Source organism: Mustela nivalis, assembly GCF_964662115.1.
Source record: "Mustela nivalis genome assembly, chromosome: 9".
In the NCBI taxonomy this organism is placed as follows: Eukaryota; Metazoa; Chordata; class Mammalia; order Carnivora; family Mustelidae; genus Mustela; species Mustela nivalis.
The window spans coordinates 117,654,034-117,677,663 of NC_139028.1; the positions used below are offsets into that span (position 1 = coordinate 117,654,034).

The 23,630-nt window shown below is 59.8% G+C and overlaps 1 protein-coding gene across 1 annotated transcript; it reads left to right on the top strand.

Annotated features, from left to right (window-relative positions):
* Window positions 1–16,194: 16,194 nt before the first annotated feature.
* On the top strand, window positions 16,195–23,478 carry MRGPRG (MAS related GPR family member G). The gene is made up of 4 exons (XM_082683264.1): window positions 16,195–19,522; window positions 21,062–22,447; window positions 23,106–23,280; window positions 23,425–23,478. Exon 2 carries the CDS (start codon window positions 21,088–21,090, stop codon window positions 21,946–21,948), a length of 861 nt encoding a protein of 286 aa, XP_082539390.1. The 5' UTR covers window positions 16,195–19,522; window positions 21,062–21,087; the 3' UTR covers window positions 21,949–22,447; window positions 23,106–23,280; window positions 23,425–23,478.
* Window positions 23,479–23,630: the final 152 nt, after the last annotated feature.

The window sequence follows — 23,630 nt, forward strand, 5'->3', positions numbered from 1 at the left end:
GGCTGGGTACCAGACAACTAGGGACCAGGGCTATAGCCCTGAGATCACGGAAATGAGTCATCTCGTAGGATAACTCCCCTACAATCATCGAGACATCAAGGTCATGGAAGCTATGTAAACACTAAGAAGCTTTTCCAGAGGCGGACACAGAAGCGTTCCTATTGTGTGCTTGTGCTTGTTTGGATGAAATGTCCAAAACAGGCCAATCGATGGAGACGGAAAGGAGATTCATGGATGCTGACGGCAGGGAGAGACTGAGATTGGGGCTGACAGCTGACGGGTCCAGGCTTCTCTCCGGGGTGACATTCCCGCTCCACGGATGGTGGTCTCTTCCACAGAACTCTGGGACTGCACCAGAAACCCCTGAACTGGACCCTCCCGATGGGTGAATTATACGATATGGTAAATGCTATCTCAAGAAAGAGGTCACCAAAATATTAAAGTCATTCAAGACGTGAATAGAATCAGACACAAAAATCATAGGATCATCTCAACAGATGATAAAATTTGATACAATTCAATCTCAGTGGATGATAAAAGCCCTCAGCAAACTTGATATCGAGTGGACCTTTCTTCATCTGATATGAAAACCCACAGCCATCATGCTTAATTGAAACCCTTTCTCCTTGGTGGGCCGCCTGGGGGGCTCAGCGGGTGAAGCCTCTGCCTTCCGCTCAGGTCATGATCCCAGGGTCCTGGGATCGAGCACCGCATCGGGCTCTCTGCTCTGCGGGGAGCCTGCTTCCCCCACCCCCTTCCTGCCCCTCTGTTTACTTGTGATCTCTGTCAAAAATTTTTTTTAAATCTTTAAAATTTAAAAAAAACCTTTGCCCTTGAGTTTATGATCAACACAAGGATGCCGCATTCTGCATTTCTTAGAAAGGCTGACAAGGACAGGAGAGAACAAGAAAGGCGTAAAGACGGTGCAGGATAAACCAACTCCTGACGTGCAGAAAACCCGACCCTACGTGCAAGAGCTCCAAACCTGGGCAAAGGATCTGTTATCGCGAACGTGTGGATGGAGCAAGGTCCCTGGATAGTCTCCATAGACAACCGCAACGTGAAGTGTAGAAGGAACTTTGTTTATAATACGAAGGAGTAAATTCTGAAACAATCCAAAACTTTGGGACAAACCCGTTGGAAGACTTGAAGGATCTCGACACCCAACCTACGAGCCCTTGCTGCGGGAAAGCCCAGAGGAGCGGGGCGCCCAGAGGAGCACGCGGCCGCCAGGGACGGCGAGAGGGGATAACCCGCAGGCGCCCGTGGGGTCTCCCTCCCCCCCCCATGGGGTTCTGCAGGCCCCACGGCGGGGTTCCGGATGGCTCAGTCCGGGGAGGGGGCCCGTCCTGAGGAGCTGCAGGTCTCAGTGTGGCCAAGGGGCCATTGTTCTCTGGTGGGGCTCTGTTCCCGGGTCTCTCCCATTCACAAGGAAGGAAAGGAAATGAAGCAGACAGAGAGCCCCGGGGGACTCCCCGAGGATGGGAGAAAGGGGGGGAAGGGCAGGGAAGTCTGCACGCGACGGGTTAGGACATTAAAAGGAAGCACAGAAAAACTCCTTTTTTCCCTGAGCTTGACATTAATGACCCCCAGAAGCTACTCGTGTACCATGTTCAGGGCTTTGTGATGTCAGAGAGGAAACACGCCTGCCCAGACACACAGGTTTTGCCCGGAAGGAGGCTCCGCGGGTGGGGGCGGGGGGAGGGCGGTGCCCCGGGGTGACCTGTCCTGACGGCTGGTGATGGGTAAGCCAGACACAGCGGCTGGAGAACGAGAGCCGGCGGCAGAGACGGCTCGACCCTCAGGCCCCAGAGAATTTCCCGGGGGACCGGGAGCCGCGGGAGGCCCAAAGAGATAGCGGTCTTCCCAGGGGGACCCCCGGCGGCTGTGACACAAGACGGGTCCGGGGTTCCTGGAAGCCTCCAAGCGGCGGAGCCAGAGGAGAGGCTCTCCCTGGTCCAGCCCCCAAACCCGGCAGCCGCCCCTGCCGCACCCTGTCCTCGCGCACAGAACCCCGGGGCCCAGCCGCTGTCAGTGTGGGTGCCGGGGCTGCAGGCTCCCAAAAGCGGCCCTTCCCTTAGGGCCGTCCCCTCATGGGACGCTTCTTTGTTTCCACGTCCTTGGAATTCCCCCAAAGTTCCAGGAAACACAGCCGTGTACTTAAAAGGATATTTCTCATTTTTTTTTTTTTTTTTTACCAAGAACTTTCCATTGTTTTACAACCGAAGCTTTTGTCCACACATCTGGCTCACCCGCTTATCGTTTCCAGAAGGGAGCGTCCGCCCCAGCGTCTGGGGGCACTTCAGAAACATCGGCCTGCCGTGTGAAGACCAGAGTCTGGAGGACACGCCACTTCTGGGGTCACATCCGTGGCCCATCCCCCCGCTGGCTTCTTGGGACACTGGCAAGCCACGGGGCTGAGGAGGGACATCAGACAAGGTCCACCCCCCGCCCACTGTGTCTGACTGTCACACCAGGATGCAAAGGGGAACGGCTCCTCAAGACCCGGGGATCCTTTTGTTGCTTGACGGCAATGTGGGCAGGAGCAGGTTCCCACAGCTGGCACAGACACACCACCGTGAAGCGGAGGGTGTCTTCTCCCAGGTCCCCCTTGAGAGCAAACCCGAGACAAGCAGTTTATCTGGGAGGTGATCCCTGGTGAGTCAACAAGATGGCGGCATGGGGGAGGTTGAGTGGCCACCGTGTGGGCAGCTAGGACGGACCCACCAGAACCTTCGAAAGCCTCTCAGAGCTGTCGACCCCAGGTGGGACACAGAAGGGGACTTATTCACCAACTAACCGTCCGTCCCTGGAGCACCCCCTGCGGGGCACTAACCCTCCCTAACCCCAGCACGAAGGCTGTCCATGTGTGCCCACGGGCTCCTTCCTGCTTCCCACGTCATGGTTTCAGAGAAGCACAAACAGGAGGCGGGGCAGCTGCCATAAAGGCTGAGTTTGCACCTGGGACCAGCTGTGATGGCGGGAAGATGGGGGCATGAGAGGCGTCTGAGCCCGTCTGCCCCTGCATTGGTCAGAGCCACTGGAACTCCATAGGAAGGGCGGCCGGAGCCAACCCTTCACAGAAGCAGCCAAAGGGACACTTGTCTGCTTGGCTGAACACTGTCCCCGGGGCTCAGGGCCCGCTCCCCAAGGCCATAAAGAATATTCGTCATCTGTCGTCCACCACTCTGTGTGTCTCTGTCTAGTGGCTGCTTCCCCAGGAGGGTGACCCAAACCTTCTTCGTTGGGGAGTCTGAGCCCATCCTGACCCGTGACGGCTGTGTCTCCCAGCCACGCTATGTGCCACTGCCCGAGTCCACGTTCCTCCTTATCGCAGACCACGTGTCCTCCCACACAATGCGGACCCCATGCCCATAGCCCTGTCCACCTGGCGAACGTCCCCTCCCGCTGGCCTTTGCGGGCACCCCCCCGTAGGGCTACGCTGGGACAGCCGTTCATGCTGTGCTCGGACCAACATGTCAACCCGCCCACACGGGACCCACGTCGTCCCCTCCACACTGTGGCCCCAGGGAACCGCCTTCAAGTCTTGAAGCGTGAGCTACCGTAAAGCCTTCCGTGACGTGGAGGTCTGACCCGCCTGATCCTAATTCCTGGACCCACTGGGCCTGCTCTTGCCCAACCCCCAAGCTGAGGACAGAGTGCTGCCTGCCTGGCCGACTTTAGGACTCGGGGAGTCTAGCAAACCCCAGGTCGGGTGGGCGGCCTCTGGCACGTGGTCACCTGCTAGCCTATGGCCAGGCTCTCAGCCGCTCTGAAGACCCAGGGTACCCTGGGACCTGCTTTCCAAGCTTCAGTGATCCTGCCACGGAAGGCCGGTCCTCACCCCGGAACCTCAGGGCTTCCCGAAGGAGCCCACAACGTCCTGCCCGGACCCACTGTCGGAAGGAAAGGAGAAATGGCAGGGTTCCCCGGCACCGCATCTTCGAGTGCACCAGGTCGGACCCTCTGAACAGTCAGGCTCCGGTCACTGGGCCACCAGCCGCTGAGGGCTCCTGCTGCCTGTGTCTTCAACAGCCCTTGGACCGGGCACTTTGTTTCCAAAAGGGGCTGTGACTGTCAGTTACCAGGTTGTTAGTGGGGCTGAGCACCTTTCCACACACACAGACCCCCTGGGCGTCCTCTTCTGTGGACGCCTGGAGCACGGTGTCCCCGTCCCACTCCTGTCTCCCTCCTCTCTTCACGGGCTACTTGCGGTCCTGTGAATGCAGTTACCGCACGTTGCGCGTCTCCGCTCCGACTGCGGCTTGACTCGACTCTTAACCGGCGGATTTTGATAAGCAAAAGTGAGCTGATAGCACCACTCTTTTCCTACATGTTGCCATTTCCTTGGGATCCGTGATCTCGCTGCCTGTCCTGAGGCCACAAGCATATCCTTCTGTATATTTTCTTCTAACAACGTTCAAGTTTTGTCCTTCATATTTAGGTCTCTTTGGAGCACGTATGGGGTGCGGCACAGATCAAGACCACTTTTCCCAAAGAGAGAACCGAGACTCCCACCATGGTTCCTTGGCTAGACCCTCTTCGGCCCACGGATCAGCCCGCCTACGCAGCGCACAGCACTGCTCCACGGGAGGGTCTGGTCCGCAGCTGTGGGCCCAACTTTTGTGTGTTTCTGCTGCAGCCGCACTTGGGACGGATGCAGCCTTGGGCAGACTCTCGGAGGACCCACGGGTCCTGGATCTGAAGCCCCGGCTGGGCTCGGGTGGCCACATCTGGACAGGGACATACATGATATTGTCCCTCGGGCTAACGATACCCCAAAAAAGCCTCCCCCTGTAACTCCCACTGCCCCACGGAGACAACTCGCCACCGTCCACTCGTGGGCAAGAGTGAAGAGTCAGGGCCCATCCTCCAGTCCCAGTTTTTCGTTACTATATCACAAATGTCCCTTAAAATGGCCCCAAACAATGGAGCCGTTTTGTTGTGTTCGTGGATTCTCTTGTCTAAGGAAACAGAGCCCAGGAGGGATGGCTGGTCTCTGATTCACCGTGTCCAGGGCCTCAGCTGGAAAGACCCACATGCTTTCTCACTGAACCCACCACAGCGGGAAGGGGCCCCCAACCAGGGCCCTGCCATCACCTGGAAGCCTCTTCCCTCACTTCCCTGAAAGGCTCACCTCCGTGGGGACCGTCGCCCAGCATGCCACCATGTGTCCTCTCCAGGCTCAGTCTTCCCCACCGTGCGGAGCCTCAGGGAAGCTGAACGCCAGACATGGGCTCGGGCCTCCAAGCGCCGGTGTCCCCACAAACTAGGAGGAACCTTCCTGCCCATCTTGCACCTGGTTTCCCATGTCCCGTGGTGCCACTTTGGCCGTGCCCCATTGGTCAAAGACACCTAGACTCAACGAAGCAGGCACATAGCGTCTCCCGCTAGGAGAGCTGACAAAAACACTCAGAGCATGTTTTAAAGCCCCGTGTCTGCTTGGGTTAGAAGTGGGTGCGGACAACTAACAAGGTAGTTTTCTACCCAGAAGCATGGGAGCCGGCCCTAGATCTGCCCTGCAGGGGCAGCCCTCACCTTGTAGAATCGAAGAAAACAAACTGTCTTCCCTTCCCCATGGTGACTAAAAAGTAGAAAGAAGGAAAAAACAAACACAGACCATCGCATTTTGTGTCTGTCCCGCAATCTTCCAAGAAAACCAAGCAAATGAATCAGACTTTCAGAGGAAAACGTTTTCTGGCTATAAATCCAATGTAACCAGGCCGAGATCCTACATCTCGTGATGAGGTGACCACAAAAGGGGAAGTCACCAGCCTCTTGTTTCTTTCCATATGAAGTAATAGCCCCCGGCCCAGCCAGGCAAGCCTGGGACAAACGTGCAGGCCTGGGCAGAAGAGAGGACACTCACCCGGGAGTGGGAGTCCCAGCAGCCGACGGGAAAGGGAGAGTCTCCGAGATTGTTCTTTGTAGAAGGGCAACAGCCAAGCTTGCGGCACTTGTATTTAAGATTTAATATTCTAGCCCAGCTATGAGCCAAAGAACTCCCTGCCTGGGGAGAGCAAGTCCTGGGACTGGGAAGTTTGTACCAAGGGGACGCGTCGCCTGCAACACAGACGGGAGGTCCCGGTCATTTGGTTTTCGCGAGGCACGCAGTTTGATCCGGCCGCACTTGACTCTACGGCTTCTGCGTCTGGGAAGGGTCACGGAAAAGCAGGAGTTCCTCCCGCTGGGAGGCGAAGGAACCACGCGACGTTCTTTGGAGATGGTGCCAGAAACAGAAGGTGGCACTTCAGGGAAGACAGTGCCTGGAGGCAGGACATGGGGGTCCAGAGTGGGGCCGCGCTGCCCCCCCCCCCGGGCCACACCCCAGCCCGGCAGGGCTGCTGCCCACGACGCCGGAGGGAGGGCGGAGGGTGCGGGGCAGAGCACAGCCCACAGTCAGCCCGCAGAGCCGCGTCGGTCGCCGCGTCCCACGGTCAGGAGTCACCCTTGGGAAGGGGGAGCGGGAGGTGGGACCCGCTATGGAATCCACGAGGTGGGGACCCAGCGTCCGGGCCAGTGTGCCCCCGAGAGCCTGCCGTCTGGGGGTCCGGCAGGACGGAGGTGTGCGGGGCAGAACCATGGTGGACAGATGGCGGGAAAGAAGCAGGCCCACGGACGTCCGCGTCATTGGTCCTCCAAGTGCGGCACGCCGGCGGCACGCTCCTGAGACACCTTCTGCGCCGGTCACCGGTCCCGAAACACCGGGGCTGGCCCAGCCTCCGACAGCGTCTGGCGGCTCTAACACTGCTGGCGCCGCCGTGAGGACAGCAGCTCCGTCCCCGCCACGGGAGTCGCCGGGAGCCTCCACCTCTCGGGGCCCAGCCGCAGCGTCCCGGACCGCAGACGCTCACTGCTTCCGCCTTCATCTTGGAGAAGCAAAAAGACAAAATTTGCTTACTAAGTGGATGTGTCCGAGCTTTCCTGCCAGCCAGTGTCTAGCTGGTATAAACAGAGGAGCCGCGAGTCGGTCCCTCCCAACGACTTGTGTTGACGATTTCAAACCCACAGGAGAATTAAAAAAACAGTACCAAGAACACCTGAATATCTTTTTCTCGACTGACCTACTGTTAAGGTTTTGCTCGCTCTCTCTTGCCCAAAACTTGGAGAATACGAGTTGCAGACATCTTGACCCTTGACACAAATCCAAACGCTGCAGCGCAGGGCCCCCACCGCGGCCCTTCCCCAAGACACAGCCACCGGGCTACTGCACTCAGGGAAGTATTTCGTGCTGGGAAATTTGGGGTCTAATTCCCCTTCGCTTAATTCTGGGCTGGCCCTCTGGCCAATAACCCCGAGAGAAGCGACATTCAGGACATCCGAGACGAAGTCCTGACAAGTCCTGTAGCTTCCCCTGGGTTCCACAAAGCATCCTGCATTCTTGGGGCCCCCACTAGGCTGGGAGTGGCCATACTACAGATACTGCGGGAAGGGTCTCCCGTCAGCGGCCCCGCGGGCTCCCAGACAGACCGCATTAGCGTGAGAACAAACCCTCCGGCCCCATGGAGCTTTCGGATGACTCCAACCCCAGCGACCCATTGTCTACAATCGCAGAGAAACCCCAGGTGGGGCCACCAGCTGGTCCTGCCAACTCACAGATGAGTCTAAGACTTAGGACGTTTGGAACACAGGGACACGGGGTAGAACATTTCCCAGTGGGTTCCAGAGATGGCTTGTGGAGGGTACGTGGCAGGCCCCGGAAGCTTGTCCCAAGAGCTGGCCTCTAGATGGACCACACCCTGTGGACATGACTGCGGGCAGGGCAGGCGGTGACCCGGAGGGTGACCTGTGGATCCTGTGGGTATGGGCACGGTCATGTCCATGAACCCCCCGGTGAGCTCCCCAGTGAACCCACGTGTCCCTTGCAACAACGCCTTCCAGTCATTGCTTCCAGGGAAAGTGCAGGGGGTAGAGTGGTCATCTCCGCAAAAGATGTTCACATCCCCGAACCACAGATATGCCCACTGACCCCATAAAACCATGGCAAAATGGCTTGAACCACGATCAGGAGGCATTAGGACGAGAAATCAAGAACAAAGGGAAAACTGGAAAAGGTCCGTCTTGTGAACATTTAGAAACTCTATTAAACAGCTCTGGAATGATACAGGAAATAAAATCCACAATTTCAGAATTTCTAAAACACAATGATAATGAAAGCAATTCGCCTGAGGATATGTGAAACGCATTTAAAGCAAGGTGAACAAGAAAATCTGTCATTTTTAATACATCAGTGAAAAAAAAGTGAACTCAACCAAAAGACATAGGAAAAAGAGCAACAGGGGTACCTGGGTGGCTCAGTGGGTTAAGCCTCTGCCTTCGGCTCAGGTCATAATCTCAGGGTCCTGGGATCGAGCCCCGCATCGGGCTCTCTGCTCAGCAGGAGCCTGCTTCCTCCTCTCTCTCTGCCTGCTTCTCTGCCTGCTTGTGATCTGTCTGTCTGTCAAATAAATAAATAAAATCTTTATTAAAAAAAAAAAAAGGAGCAACAAAGGAAGGAACAAAATAACCATAAATAACAAAGGAAAGCACCCAAAACCAGAATGTGGTCTGCAGGGGCCCCTGGCCCCCTGCAGGAACCCCCAGGTCAGCCCTGTCCCACTCTGTGCGCCATCCGCAGTGGGACAAGCTCAGGGGCCTCCCTGGTGAGGGGTGGGCACTGATTCCCCTCCACTGTCAACCTGAGCCCACGCACCCTCCCTGCACCCCTCCCCAGGGTGCAGGGTGAATCCCCCATCCTTCTGGCCCAGCTAAATCTGATACTGTCCCCTGCCCTAGGGCACTGACCACTGGGTCTTGGGCAGAGGCTGACACTGCCTTTAACTCCAGAGGGCATTGGCATAGAGCGGGCCGTCCTTCTAGCTGGAGCCACTGGCCAAGCAGGGAGCAGACCTTCCGGACTCCACCGGACAAGGACAGTCTCCACGCCTCACCCCCCTGCCCTGCCTGCACCTGCTCTGACCTCAGCCAGGGTCCCGACACAGGCCAGGAGGGGAGGCAGCTCAGGATCCAAGGAGGCCAGGCCCCAGGTCCAGACTCAGTGCCCCGAGCCCCCACCACCAGGACCCCAGGAGAGCCTGGAGCTGTCCTGGCCAGAACAGTGTTCCCGGGAACAGCACGTCCCTGGTTCCAGACTGATCAGGCAGCCAGTGGTTCCCAGGAAGGGTGTGGGACCCTTCTCCCCTCTCCGGGGGCCTGTGGGGAGGGCTGCTGGCCCCACGCCTACGTGTTTCAGGGCACGGGACAGCCTGTCAGCCAGGGGCCCGGGGAGCCGCCCGCCATCCCCACCCTGCCCTGACTTGGATGCAAGTGTGACAGTTACTGTCCCTCAGGGGCGTGTCCTGGTCACGTGAGGCCGGATCATGGCTCAGCTATTTACTTATCTCAGAAGGGGGAAACAGCGAAAGTATTCAACCCCACAAGTGCACTGGACTTGTATCTGTTCTTCAGGAAAACGCACAGTTCTTCCAGAGGCCCCCACTCCTTCCTCTCCAAAACCTGCTCCCACCCACCCCTCCACGGGCATCTGGGACGGGCCAGTGGACTGGGGCTGGTTCTCAGGGCTCTGGGGTCCCCCCCAGCCACTCAGCCACCCCCCACCGACCCGCTCCGTGTGGCCATGATGGGGGCTGAGCTTGGTTCTTGTCACAAAAGGGTGTTTTTAGAGAAGACTTTTTCCTGCAAGCTGCTATAAACTTCAAATATGAATCTGGGTCTAGACATGTTTCCTATTTCCCTTGAGTAACCATTCCAAGGAATGGGTTGTGGGTCACACAGTAACTGTAGATTTAAATCCATAAAAAAAAGTCAGTCTGACTTCCAGAAAGGCTATGCCGTCTGGGTCCCCACCAGCGGAGCAGGAGGGCCCCGCCTCGCCACCAGGTCCCTCTGGTTCCGCCTCACCGTGGGCAGGTGACCCAAGCGTGTGGGCTGCAGTGTGTGTATGCACGATGCTGAGCCCCTCCCTGTCTGACTCTTCTATTTTATCCTGAAAGGCGTCTGTTCAATCCTTGGCCCATTTCTTATCAAGCTGTCCGTGGTCCTCCTGTTGGGTTTAGGAGTTCTTGGTTCATCCCAGACACAAGTCCTCTTCCGGATGCAAGTACTGGGCCACCTCCTCTGTTGTGTCTCTCGAGGAACAAGAGATTCTCATTTTGATGAGGTTCAACGTACCCATACGTTCCATCGTGGTTCGTGTTCTTGTATCACAAAGATCACCCAAGTTTTCCTCTAGAAGTATTACAGTTAGAGATTTTGTACACAGGTCGGGGACCCGTCTGGGTTAGTTTTTGCATCTATGGGGTAAGGGTTAAACTTGCTTCCCACATATGGACACACTGTTGTCAGTAGGCATTCAGTTATTCAACGGATCAAAACTCAGTTGGTCCCACGCATCTACGGATATATTTCCAGACTCTGTTGTGTTCCATTGATCTGCACGTCAGCTAGAGATTACTGCAACGTTCTAGTAAATCTTGGAACCCGGTGGGGGAATTCCTCCAACTCTGTTCTTTTCCAAAAATCGTTCAGGCTAATCTAGTTCCTTCCATCTGCCATAACTCCTCAGCAATATTTTGCGGGGTTTGGTGCATAGAGTTATACATATTTTGTTAAATTTATCCCTAAGTGGTTCATGGTTTTGATGCCATTATGAATGGTATTGTCATGTCTATGTCCACTTGCCATTGCCAGCATACAGAAATACAATTGATGTTGTATGTTGATCTTGTCTCCTGGGAACTGGGAAAACTAACTTGTGGGTTTTGACAGATGCTTTATATGCTCCTTGGGGTTTTCTATGTAAACAATCATGTTCTCTGTGAATGAGGTACTTTTACGTCCTGCTTTCCAATATGCATATCATTTCTTTTTCTTGCCTTATTACATTGGTAGGAACCTCTAGAGCAACAGTGAGTTAGAGGAGTTAGAGCAGACGTCCTTGTCTTATTCTCAGTTCTTGGGAGGCAGAATTTGGTCTTCCACTAACAGGGATGGGGGATTTTGAGTCTGAGTGAATCATCACGGTCTCAGACTCAGACAATCCTGCATCAAACTCTGGCTCAGGCCCTTCAACCTGTGTGAGTCAGGGCAGGCTGCCGTCTCACTCGGAGCTTCCTCACCCGATGAGAAAGATGACACTACCAGAATTAATGAAATAATAAACTGGAAATGGTTTGGAAAACAGAAAGCTCTTTATGAAGTGTAAAGCACCGCAAGCCTGTGCTTGACCCAATAGATCCCACTCTACATGGGTGATGGCTTTTAACGCCAGGAGATGCAGGGAAATTAGCACGTCGTCAAAACTCCACCACGGTTCCCACAAAAATCAAGACTAAATGGCTTGAACCACGATTATGAGCCAATAAGGCTAGAAATTGGTAACAGAATGAAAAGAGGAAAAGGTTCTTCTCATGAGCATTTTAAAACTGTATTAAACAACTCTTCCTAAAAAGGAAAATAAAGGTCTGCATGGGTGGCCTATTCGGTTAAGCGTCAACTCTTGATTTCGGCTTAGGTCGTGATCTCAGGGTCATGAGATTGAGCCCCTGGTGGGGCTCCACACTGGGCTGGGGGGGTGGTCTGCTTGAGATTCTCTCTCTCCCTCTCCCTCTGCTCTCTCTCCCTCTCTAAAACAAAATAATAAAATAAACATTTGTTTTAAAAAGGGAAAATAAAAACCAAAATTTCAGAATTTCTAAAAAACAATCAAGAAGGCGTTCCAGTTTTTAATAGTCCGGTTAGTACCAAAAAAATCAAAGAATGAAATAAATGACTTGAATTCTCCACTAAAAGAGACGGAACGCAGATGGGAGCCTGAGTAACTCAGTTGGTTGAGCAACTGCCTTCGACTCAGGTCAGGATCCTGGAGTCCCAGATCAGGTCCTGCATCGGGCTCCCTGCTTGGTGGGGAGTCTGCGTCTCCCTCTGACCCTCCCCCCTCTCGTGCTCTCTCTCTCTCTCTCATTCTCTCTCAGATAAATAAATGAAATCTTTTAAAAAGAGAAAGAGATAGGAAGGGAGACAGAATGCAGAATAATGACGTGATCACAGGAGGCCACCACATGTGTGAAAATGCCAGGAGAAAGCATACTGAGCAGCGGCCAAAGGTCTTCCAGATTGTGCTCAGAGCCGGGCGGAAGAGGTCTCGGAAGTGTTGGAAAGCCTCGAGGAGAGAAAGGAGTATTTGCTGAAGACAACAGAGGGAAGGAAAGGAAGAAACCTCTCCCCTCGTGGACAAGCCTCCCGTACCCGCTTCCAACCAGAAAAGAAAGGACCAGAAGCCACACTTTATTGGAGGGACGGGCAAGGGTGCTCTTGATCTAGGAACCCTGAGACCACCTGCCGTGGGCCGTGGGCCGGGATATAAATGGAGCAGCCACTTTGGAGGGATTTCAGCAGTTTTGTTCAAAATCGAAGCATTTACAGAAGTATAGCTCTGGTGCACGTCCACGATGGAAGCTGATCACGCCGTGTCCTTCCCCGCGTGAGAGAGAAGGCGCCGGACTCCCACCGTCCTCTGTAGCGGCTTCACGGACGCAAGCGGAGGAGGGTCCCCCTGGCTCCTGGTTTTCTGAAGGATGTTACAAATGGGGATTGAGTTGTTCAAATTCCTTTTCTGCATCTACTGAAATGATTGCATGATTCTTTCTCCTTGATTCTGCTGATCTGGCGAATTGCACTGATGGTTTGCGACGTCAGGCCAGCCCGGATTTCAAAGATCGACTCAAAGGGCTGAGATTCTGCCCCACGTCAAAAGGGGCACTTCGAGCCCCTGCTCATGAAGGACGCTGGTCTTTATCCTCCGTGAGATCTTTGTGTGGAGGAGGCCGTGCCTGCCTCCTAAAATGAGCTGAAATGTTCCCTCCTCCCCCACTTTCTCGGGGCCTGTGCAGGGGTGCAGTATGGCCCCCTGTGTCCTGGGACCTCCCGGGAGCCACATTCAGTGCCAGCAAGAAAGCAAGCGGAAGTGAGGACCCACGTTATTTTCACCAGGAGAATTTCTCATCAGGATCAGAAACGGCTCGCTGGGTGTTGCAGAACCCCCCTCTGCCTCACGCAGACACAGTGTGGCTGGCGGCTATGCTGCTGTCCTGCCCCTCTGCAGAGCCTCTCAGCACCACGGGGTCCCCAGGAGAGGGGCTGAGCCCTGTATGGGAACCACAGGGCTGGAGAGACCCCACCTGCCGCTTTGGGGCTGGGAGCTTCCCCGTGGGTCCTGGGGATGACTTCTGGAACACGCACGGCTGGGGTGGGGGTCTAGTCAGTGGACTTAGGAGCTCCCAAAACTCACGCGCAGCTCTCTTTCAGCCTGAGTGCTGGAGCGCCAGCCGGGCTTTCCTGAGTGGGAGGACTTGTGTCACTGTCACATGTGTCACTGTCTCTGTCTCAGGTCTCTTCCCCGTCGGCTGGCACAGGCGGAGCCCCGCGGAGCTCCAGGCTGCTGTTCAGATGCTCGAGTTTCAGCCTCACATACCCACATCCCAGCCCCACCACCTGCCCCTAAGTCCTGCCTTCCTGGGGCCTCATGGACTGAGGGGTACAGTGAAGGGCCCTCGACTCCCGCTGGGGCTTTGAGCCCAGCCCCCGCTGGACCCCGCTGGCCGGGAGATCCAGACTGGATCACGGGCAGGACTCAGGGTCCGGGAGCCACAGGGTAGCCCCACGGTCGCCTCTGCCAGAGGGTCAGTGACCCCCTGGGTGCCCACTCTTATCTCCACCCACAGACCCCAAGAGATTCTGCCCAAAGCTTGACCCCGCAGACCCCGGGCACGTGGCTGGCAGCCTTCCCTTTATCTGCGGATTATGTCGCCTCGGGAGTTAAAGCAGGAAATACAATGTTGCGAACCCGCTGGTTACATCACTGAGCAAGGAAGGAGGTCCGTCCATCTAAAACGGGGTGCCCCGCCCCCAGTACCCATGCTGGCAGGCTTGCCTGTTTATTGTTTCTTTGTAGAGGACAAAACATCGGGGCAGAATTTGGGGCTCAGAGAGGAACCTCCAGAAGGCCCCGGGGCGGTCGTTATGATCGGTCCAATGTTCAAGACTGTGAGACTCGATTCCCTGACAGATCTGCCCCTACAGCTCCACTCGTGCCTTGGGGCCGACCCCCACCCCCATACACCCTCATACACACATACACACACACTTTCCCAGGCCAGGCCAATGCGAACTCCCCCCTCAGAGTCAATGACGAAGGGCCCTGGGTATGTGGAGAGCCCACTGAGGGGGACCCCTAGGGTCCTGGCCTCATACCCAGAGCAGCGCCCCTTGGCCTGAAGCCCAGGCTGCAGGCAGGACAGCACCCCGAGACCTGAACGTGCTGATGCTCTGAATTGGGTCCAGCACCTCCCAAGCCAGCTTTACGATGTCCCCAGGACCCCACACCCAGGACTGAGTCATGACCCAGGGACCGGTTTCTCCTTCCCTAAGTGAGGATCATTCTGACTTCAGGCCCCTGGGCCTCAGAGCTGGAGGGACACTGGGCCTCCGCCGGGTTTGGGCCCGTCCCGTCAGGGTGAGGGCCCAGACGCCTGCCAGGCTGGGTGGGCTCTGGAATCAGAGGTGCGGCCAACCTGGGCAGGCCCCACACAGGTGGGGCTGGGGCCACATCCCGCCAGCAGGGTGCCTTGCCCCCACCCCAGGCGTCGCGGGCAGGGCTGGGTCTAGGGGTCCGGGAGGCTGGAAGGCCCTGGGCTGGCCGGTTTCTCCCAGAGCAGACGGAGCCCCCAGCGGCTTGGGGCCTCCCACCTCCCGGGGCTGGACCTACCAAGTGTCCTCAGCTCCACCTCCAGAGTGGGCATCAACCTCCCTCAGTTTGGGGAAACAGGACCCAGAAGAGGAAGTGGCCTCAAATTCTGCTTTCGGCCAAAGGGTGTAAACTTCCCGCAGGCAAGGGAGAGCCGCGGAGGAGAAGCACCGATGACCCCGCACTGAGCGTGGTACCCCAGGGGACCCTCGCCTCACGCGGGAAAAGTGCTCCCGTCTTGTATGTGAGACCCTGGGCCATCCAGAGCGGCTCAGTTACTGACGCTCGAGCCCAGCAAGAGAGGGGCAGATCCCAAAGTGACCCCTCTGCCCCAGGCTGGCTGCCCCGAGTCCCTCCTGCCCCCACAGCCTGTTGCTTTCTCTGGGAAGCCCCAGGTCAGTGACCCTCTGGTCAGCCCTTCCCAGAGAGCCCACGCCCAGGGTCCAGGGGCTTGGGGGGGCCTAAATTCCTCCTCATCAGGCCCGTGAGCAGGGGTACCTCCCCGAGCAACTGCAGAACTGCGTGCCCTGGGGTCTCTATGGGCACTGGGCCCCACCCCACACCCCGGTCATGCATGTAACAGCGGGTGTGTGGTCAGGTGTGAGGCGCTCTCCAGGCTGGGATCTGCCCGCTAGCCCTGCCCTGGGGTTCAAAGACCTCAGGACACCAGCATTGAGGGGGGCGACCTTCCAGCTAGAGCCACTGGCCAAGCAGGGAGCAGACCTTCCAGACTCCACCGGGCAAGGACAGTCTCCACGCGTCACCCCCCCTGCCCTGCCTGCACCTGCTCTGACCTCAGCAGAGCAGCATGTCCCTGGTCCCCCGATTGATCAGGCAGCCAGTGGTTCCCAGGAAGGGTGTGGGACCCTTCTCCCCTCTCCCGGGACCTGTGGGGAGGGCTGCTGGCCCCACGCCTGCGTGTTTCAGGGCACGGGACAGCCTGTCCGCCAGGGGCCCGGGGAGCCGCCCGCCATCCCCACCCTGCCCTGACTTGGATGCAAGTGTGACAGTTACTGTCCCTCGGGGGCGTGTCCTGGTCACGTGAGGCCGGATCATGGCTCAGCTATGTACTTATCTCAGAAGGGGGAAACAGCGAAAGTATTCAACCCCAAACACAGTCCACTGGACTTGTATCTGTTCTTCAGGAAAACGCACAGTTCTTCCAGAGGCCCCCACTCCTTCCTCTCCAAAACCTGCTCCCACCCACCCCTCCACGGGCATCTGGGACGGGCCAGTGGACTGGGGCTAGTTCTAGGGACTCTGGGGCCCCCCGACCCACTCAGCCACCTCCCCGGACCCGCTCCGTGTGGCCATGATGGGGGCTGAGCTTGGTTCTTGTCACAAAGGGTTTTTTTTTTTTTTTAAAGATTTTATTTATTTATTTGACAGACAGAGATCACAAGTAGACAGAGAGGCAGAGAGAGAGAGAGGAGGAAGCAGGCTCTCTGTTGAGCAGAGAGCCCGATGCGGGACTCGATCCCAGGACCCTGAGATCATGACCTGAGCCGAAGGCAGCGGCTTAACCCACCGAGGCACCCAGGCGCCCCCACAGGGGTGTTTTTAGAGAAGACCCTCCCGACAAGTACAAGAGCTACAACAAAAGTCCCGGCCACCACGGGTCAGTCTTCGTGCCAGGCACAGGATCAGATGTGAAACACGCATGACAGTGTGCCGACTTCACGAGGAAGCCATGGAAAGCTGAGGTTTAGGAACGAACACCCCAGACCAGGATCCACGCTGGAGGCAGCAGAGCCAAGGACTGACCCGGGGGTCCGGTTCAGCCGAGGACTGAGCCGGCGGGGTCAGGGGGCTCTCCCAGCCCAGCAGGCTGCCCCACCCACGAGCCCGGGACAGGAAGAACAGAGCCCCTGACCTGTGTCCCCTCTGCCTTTATTATCCGTATTTCTGAAGCTCTGGCTTCTGGGGCCTCGGTGATCCTACAGGGACCGTCCCTCCCGGGCACAGGAACCATTGCCTGGGAGCTTGCTTTTCAAGTGCAAACCAGCCCAGTGGCCCAGTGGCCCAGTGGCCCAGTGGCCCGCTATCTCCCGCCCTAGTCAAGCCGGCTGGTCTCAGACAGCAAGGACAGCCCCTGACTTACTCAGAGGGGCCCATCCTCAGCCCATTTGCCCGGCCTGGCCAAGTCCGACTAAAACCACAGGAAGGGCTCCTGCCCACACGTCCTCCTGCCTCGGCCGCTTCCCAGCTGTGGTCTCCAGTAGCCTGCCCTCCCCCGACGATCGCCCCCGACGCGCGGGCCTCAATGCCCACATGCCGACGCGGGCTGGCCAGTGGCCTGGGTGTGGTGCAGGGCGGCCCCGCTGCCAGGGAGTGGGGGCCCCTCCCTCTGTCCCCATCTGCCCCTGGGGGGCCTGGGCAATCTTGGCTCCCCACTCTGGCTCTCAGAGGTGCTGATTTTGTCCAGGGGCTCGGATGGTATGTCGGCTGTGGAATCCGTGTGAGAACAGGTTCACCCCACACCCCCACCCGTTGCCTGTCCCTCGGTTTCTCCCGATGTGGACTCCTCACTGACATGTGCACTGACTCCTCCATGACATGTCCCTAACCTGTGACGTCCCCCTCACCTGTGGACTTGGGACCCGAGGGACCGAGGCACGCTGGCCTCCTGCCGCCTCAGAACTGGGCTGGGCTTGAACCGGGTGACGCTGCCCATGGCGAAAGTCAAGAAGAGTCTCCTTCCGGCCACTTTACCCCACGGAGCCCCGCGTGGCACAGTCAGGCACCGGCTGCGAGAGCAGCTCAGGAAAGACGCGTCTAAACATACAGCACGCGGCATTTCTGGCTTCGGCCCAGCCTCCGAGGGCCTGAGAACGTGGAGCCTTTCGGAACTGAGCGCCCTGTGTGCTCTGGGGGGGAGAGTTACACAACGTGGCCGCCGCCCCCACGAGGCCCACACTGCCCCAGACACGTAAGCCACACATCCTGGCCTCGGGGAGCCCGTCCGCAAGTCAGGGGACCAGACGTGTTGGGGGTGGCCGCAGGAGTAAGTGGGGTGACCCCCAGAGAGCACGGACAGCAGAGCGGCCTCCCCTCCCTGTCCTGGGGCAGCCACGACGCAGGACCATGACAGAGGGCCACGACAGAGGGCCACGACAGCCGCCTGCGACAGAAGGGATGTTCTCCCAGTCTGGAAGCTGCAAGTCTGAACCCCGGTGTTCCCGGCTCGTGCTCCCTGCAGGGTCCCAGGGATGGTCCTTCCTGCCTCTTCTGCCCCTCCTGGGGCTCCAAGTGTCCCTGGGCTGTGGCCACGCTACCCTCCCCCCTCCCCCAACAGCCTCTGCCTCCGTGGTCTTGTGGCTTTTTCTTTCCCTGTGTGCGTGTCTCCTCTGTTAAGGACACCTGTCCCTGGGTTTAGGGTCTGCCCAGGTAATCCAGGATGCTCTCATCTCAAAACCTTCGCTCACTTCTGCCAGACCCTTTTCCCCCATAAGGCCGCCCTCCTAGCTTGCAGAGGCTGGCCACAGACGGTCTCCCAGGGCCCCGTGCAGCCCGCTGCAGGCGTCACGCCACTGTTCCTACTGCCACCAATGGAGAGCCTGGCAGGTGTGAGGCTCCACTCACGGCGGGGACAGAAAGCGCCAGGTAGGACCTCCCCCCAGGATCGGGATGGGATAGTCAGCATGGCTGGGCGATTGAGGCGTGCTGGGGGCAGCTCCCCGGGAAAGCTGGCAGGGGCAGGGCGGAGGGAGCTTCTGGAGGCGCTGAGTGTCTGGAGGTCCTGAGGCTCCGGCATGTTGCAGGGGGAGCAGGCAGGGCAGGTACGGGTGCGTCCCGCAGAGGACACCTGGCCACCTGGCCTGCAGGCTGCACACACAGTTCACATTTTTAGGCAAAGCGCAGGAAGGCCGGGAGCTGGGGAGTCAGCAACCCTTGTCTGGGCTCGGGCAGGCCCCCTGTGTTAGGGGAATGAGCCCGAGGCCCCTGGGAACCACGAGGACACAGCATCTTTCCAGCACTGTTTCTGACGCAGAGTGGGCGAGCTCGGGAGTCGCCAGCAACCACAGACAGAACACAGTCGCTGGAAGAGGAAATTCCTCATCGGGAACGTCTCAGGCTCTACGGCTCTGCAGAACACAACTTGGGAAAGTATTTTAGCCCCAAAACATCTGCTGACGGCTGGCACCCAGGGTCTGCGGCCCGCATATGGTGGGAAGGGGGGTCCTTGGGAAGGGGAACCGACCTCTGCGGACCGCCTACAGCAACGCCCGCCAATGACCCCTCACAAGACCCAGCCCCAAGCCAGGCGCTGAGCTCTACACCAAGAGCCAGTCCAAGAAGGGGGAAACTGAGGCATGGGGGTGGCAGGTCCTTCTTTCAAGGTCCAGGACATGCCCACAGCTCCTGCCTCCCATGCATCTCTGCCACAAACCAAAGGACCTCTGGAGGAAGCGCCGTGGAACCACCCAGAAGGCGTGGCCGGCCGAGCTGGACATGGGGTCTGCAGCCTGCCGCTTCCTCCCCTTCAAGCATCGGGTGGGCGTTAGGGGCGCTGGTATCCAGGATGGGCTGAGGAGGAAGGCTCGGGCCAGCCCACACTGCCTGGACATCTCTGAGCTCATCCCTGTGAACGGGCAGCACACTCCTCCCATTTCCAGGGAACTGGCCCCGACGCCTTCGGTCCAGCCCTCTAGGCCCCAGAGGACACGAGAGGATTTAGGGCGGGTGGTGAGTGCAGCGGCTCCAGCAGATCTCAGAGAGGCTCCCAACAGCAGGTGAGAAGGCTCGGTGCCCCTCCAGCCACGCACCTGCTCTGCCCAGGTGAGGAGACAGTCCTCCAAGGACACTGGGGGACCGGCATGGGGACATGGGTCTGGGGAAGCAGACAGAGGTAGCTGGTGCTCTGGGTCCCCTTTTGGGTCAACGGGCAGGTGTACCTGTCCTGAGAGTCCAGACCCTGAGCCATCCCAGCACGTCCCCCTCCCCGGCGCAGCCTGGTCTCCCCACTGCTGGCTTCCAAGCCCAGAGTCCACTCAGTCCTCTTGGCATACACTAGGGGCATCACAGCCCAGAAAGGAGAGGGCCAGCACAGTCACCTAGGACACCAAAGGCCGACCCAGCTCACTGGACCTGAGAATGAGCCGCCATGTGCCCTGATATGGGACAAGGCTCGAGGGGACAAAGGCGAGACCCCACGGGGGACAAGGGCGACCAAGAGAAGGATGCTTGGGGTGCCAGGCTGCGGTGCTCAGAGCAGGCGGAGGAAGGGGAGCCGAGAGAGCAGGTCCTTAGGGTAGATGGGACCTGGGGAGGTGGGGAGGGGGTCAGGGTACCCCAGCAGGACACAGCCCAGCAAAGGTGTGTGAGGGGTGTCAGGTGCGCCCTATCTCTCACTGTCCGCCGTCTGTTTCCCTCTTCGTCTCTGACTCTTCCAGTGTCACCCGGTCTCTGTCCCCCTCCGCTGTCTCTGTCCTCCCCCCACTGCTCTCCGCACCCCACACCCCCTAACCTGGAGCCAGGGTCTTGCCAGCCTCTGAGGTGGCATCTCTGGGCTGAGAACAAGGCCCACTGTGGGTCTGGGAGGAGGGGTATAGGAGAGGGACAGGTTTCGAGAGACCCTCAGCTGCCCCAGGAGACGTCCCTGGGACCCATTCTCCCTCCCCTGGAGACTGTCCCCAGCAGGGCACAGCCTGGACGGGGACAGAACTGTCAGCTGCTGGTGGCAAGCACTCCAATTAGCTTCTCCCCAGAGGACCCAGGGCTCTGGAACCCGTCGCTGCAGTCAGAGCAGCCCGTCCCCAACGTCCCTACAGCAGGAGCGCTGGGGGGTTAACCTCTGCCCAGCGAGGCTGGGGTCTCCACCTCCCAGCCACCAGCTGCTCCCACCGCGACACCTTCCTCCCCCTCTCGCCAGCGCAGGACAGTGTCCTTGGGCCTCAGAGCCTCTGAGGTGGGGGACTCAGCAGGAGTGGGGTCCAGGCCCTCCTGGTGGGAAGCCAGGTCCCGATGGAGGAGGCAGGAAGCCCCTGCATGGCAGAGCCTCACGGGGGTCCCTGTGCCTGCAGAGACCTGCCTGCCATTTGCAGACCTCGGCCACTGTGCAGGGCCCTAGAAATCTTAGGTGCCTTCCGTGGAGCACCCCCTTGCCAGGGAGAGGGCAGGGCCCGCACCCACTAGTCAGTGCCCCTCCCGTACCCCACACTAGGCACAGCTTGTCACCCAATCTGAGGCCTGAAGTGTCAGGCCTGGGCCGGGGAGGGTGCCCCCCCCCCGGGGGCTGGAACACCACGACCTGGGGCCATGCCCCGCCCCCTACACCGGACCCCACTGCCAGCAGCACCGTCTGCTGCCTCCCCCCAGGGCCGCCCGCCGCCGAGCCAGCCGGGATGTTCGGGCTCTGGAGAACCATCAACAATGTGCTCTTCTACCTCACCCTGGCCGTGGGCCTCGCAGGCCTGCTGGGCAACGGGCTGGTCCTCTGGCACCTGGGCCTGCACATCAAGAAGGGCCCCTTGTCCCTGTACCTGCTCCACCTGGCGGCCGCCGACTTCCTGTTCCTCGGCTGCCAGGTGGGCCTCTCCGCGGCCCAGGCCGCCCTGGGCACCCAGGACAGCCTCTACTTTGTGGTCCCCTTCCTGGGCTTCTCTGCGGGCCTCTGGCTGCTGGCGGCCTTCAGCGCTGAGCGCTGCCTCTCCCACCTCTTCCCGGCCTGCTACCGGGGCCGCCGGCCCAGGCACACCTCCGCCGTGGTCTGCGGCCTCATCTGGGCCCTGACGCCACCTGCCGTGCTGCTGCCAGCCCACGCCTGCGGCCTGCTGGGGGGCCGTGCCCGCCCGGGGACCTGCCTGCGGTACCACGCAGCCAGCGTCACGTGGCTGCTGTCCCTGGTGTGCGGGGCCTGCGGGGCCGGCCTGGTGCTCTTCGTCTGGGGGGGCTGCTGCTCCCAGCGCCCGCGGCCCCAGTTCTTCGGGGTCACGCTGGGCTCCGTGCTCCTGCTCCTGCTCTGCGGCCTGCCCCTGGTCTTCTGCTGGAGCCTGAGGCCGCTGCTCGGCTTCCTGCTGCCGCTCTTCCTCCCGCTGGCCACGCTGCTGGCCTGCGTCCACGGCAGCGCCAGGCCGCTCCTCCACTTCATGGCCGGCCGCCAGCCGGGCCCCCGGCAGCCCCTGCGGGCCGTGCTCCAGCGAGCCCTGGGGGAGCAGGCTCCGCTGGAGGCCGGGGGGCTGTCCCTGCCCATGGGCCTCCTGTAGCTGCCAGCCCGGGCGGACCCTTCCTGGGGGACCCCGCGGCAGCCCCGGCTCAGCGGCCCAGGGGACCGCAGGCTGAGGACAGGGCCAGGGCGGTGGTCCTGACCCCTGCAGTCCCCGGAGCCTGAGGAGGTCCAGGAGCCCAGGGGTGGGGAAGGACCCAGGGGCGCGGAGCAGCGCATCCCCAGGCAGAGCCCCCGCCCGGGCTCGGCCTCCTCTCCACCCTGCCCCAGCTCAGGCCGCAGGCGCCGACGCGCACCTGGAAAAGCAGGGCTGACAGGGATGCTGGACCGGGCTGGACGGATGGGAGCGCAGGGGATGGCGGTGCCCGCGCGCTGGACTCTTCCAACGCGGAGGGGCATGGAACCCGGCCGCGCCCCCGCCCCCCGCCCCCCGCCCTCGGCGGCCGCGTCCCGGCGCCCCCCCAACCCCGACGGCCGCGCCCCGGCGCCCCAGCAGTTCCTCGCCGGCGGCCCGCCGCACCTTGCTGCATCCTCACCAAGTGCGGCTCGCGGGGCTGGGGGGGGGGGCTCGCTGCAGGGGGCGGGCACAGCCGCCGGGGTTGGGGAGGCAGGGCTCGCTGTAGGGGGCGGGCACAGCCGCAGGGGGGCGGGGCTCGCTGCAGGGGGCGGGCACAGCCGCGGGGGTTGGGGAGGCAGGGCTCGCTGCAGGGGGCGGGCACAGCCGCGGGGAAGGGTGGGCAGGGCTCGCTGTAGGGGGTGGGCACAGCCGCGGGGGGGGCGGGGCTCGCTGTAGGGGCGGGCACAGTCTCGGTTGGGGGCGGGGCTAGCCTCCCGGCCCCGCCCCCGGTCGAGCGTCCCGGGCACCCCGCCGCGCTCAGGCTGCTGCGGCCGGAGACCCCCACCCTCATCCTCCGCACCTCCCCCGAGTCCTGCGCTCTTCCTCTCTTCGCCCCATCCCTGCCCGCTCCCTGCAGACCCTCCCCTGCGCGCCTCGCCCTGGGACTTTCCTCGAGAAGGAAGTGAGAGAGAGAGAGAGAGGGACAGTCGGGAGGGACAGGGAGGGACCGGGAGGGACAGGAAGGGGGAGGGAGGGACAGGGACAGGGACAAGGGCGGACGGGGCGGGGGGGAGGGGCATGCAGCCAAGCTTTCTAGCTTTCAAAGTGCAAATCATTTTGTGGATTTTCGGGCATTGAAGAAGGTAGCTCACGTCCACGGTCCAGCATTCAAGCCCCGCGGGAGATGCCAAAACTCCGGAGTCAGAGGGAGGCGCGCTGGGTGCCCGCCCTTCGTCTCTGTGTAACCCGGAGGAGGACACTGCCCCCACCCCAACTCTGAGCCTGTCACAACGAAGCCTTTTACGAGCCCAGGAGGTTTGTTGGAGAAAGTGGTCGGTGCGTCTCCCCGGAAGCGCCCCGCGGCTCCCTGCGGGAAGGTCAGGCCGTTAAGAAGTGGAGAGAAGGAGGCGTCCCCACCCACAACCCGGAGTCACCTGCTTCTGCACGTTTTCCATGCAGGGGGCGCAGGGTGCTGCATGGGACCCGCTCTGGCCACACCAAGCCCCTCACACCCCCCCCACCCCCGCCCGCTGGGTCTCCCCGGGCCACCAACGCCAGGAGATGGCCTCGAGAACTCGGTCTGATGATGTGCGCCAAGGAGCAAACGCCAAGATCAAATTCTTGAGACTATTTCGGTGCAAAACGGTTTTATTTAAAGCACAGGA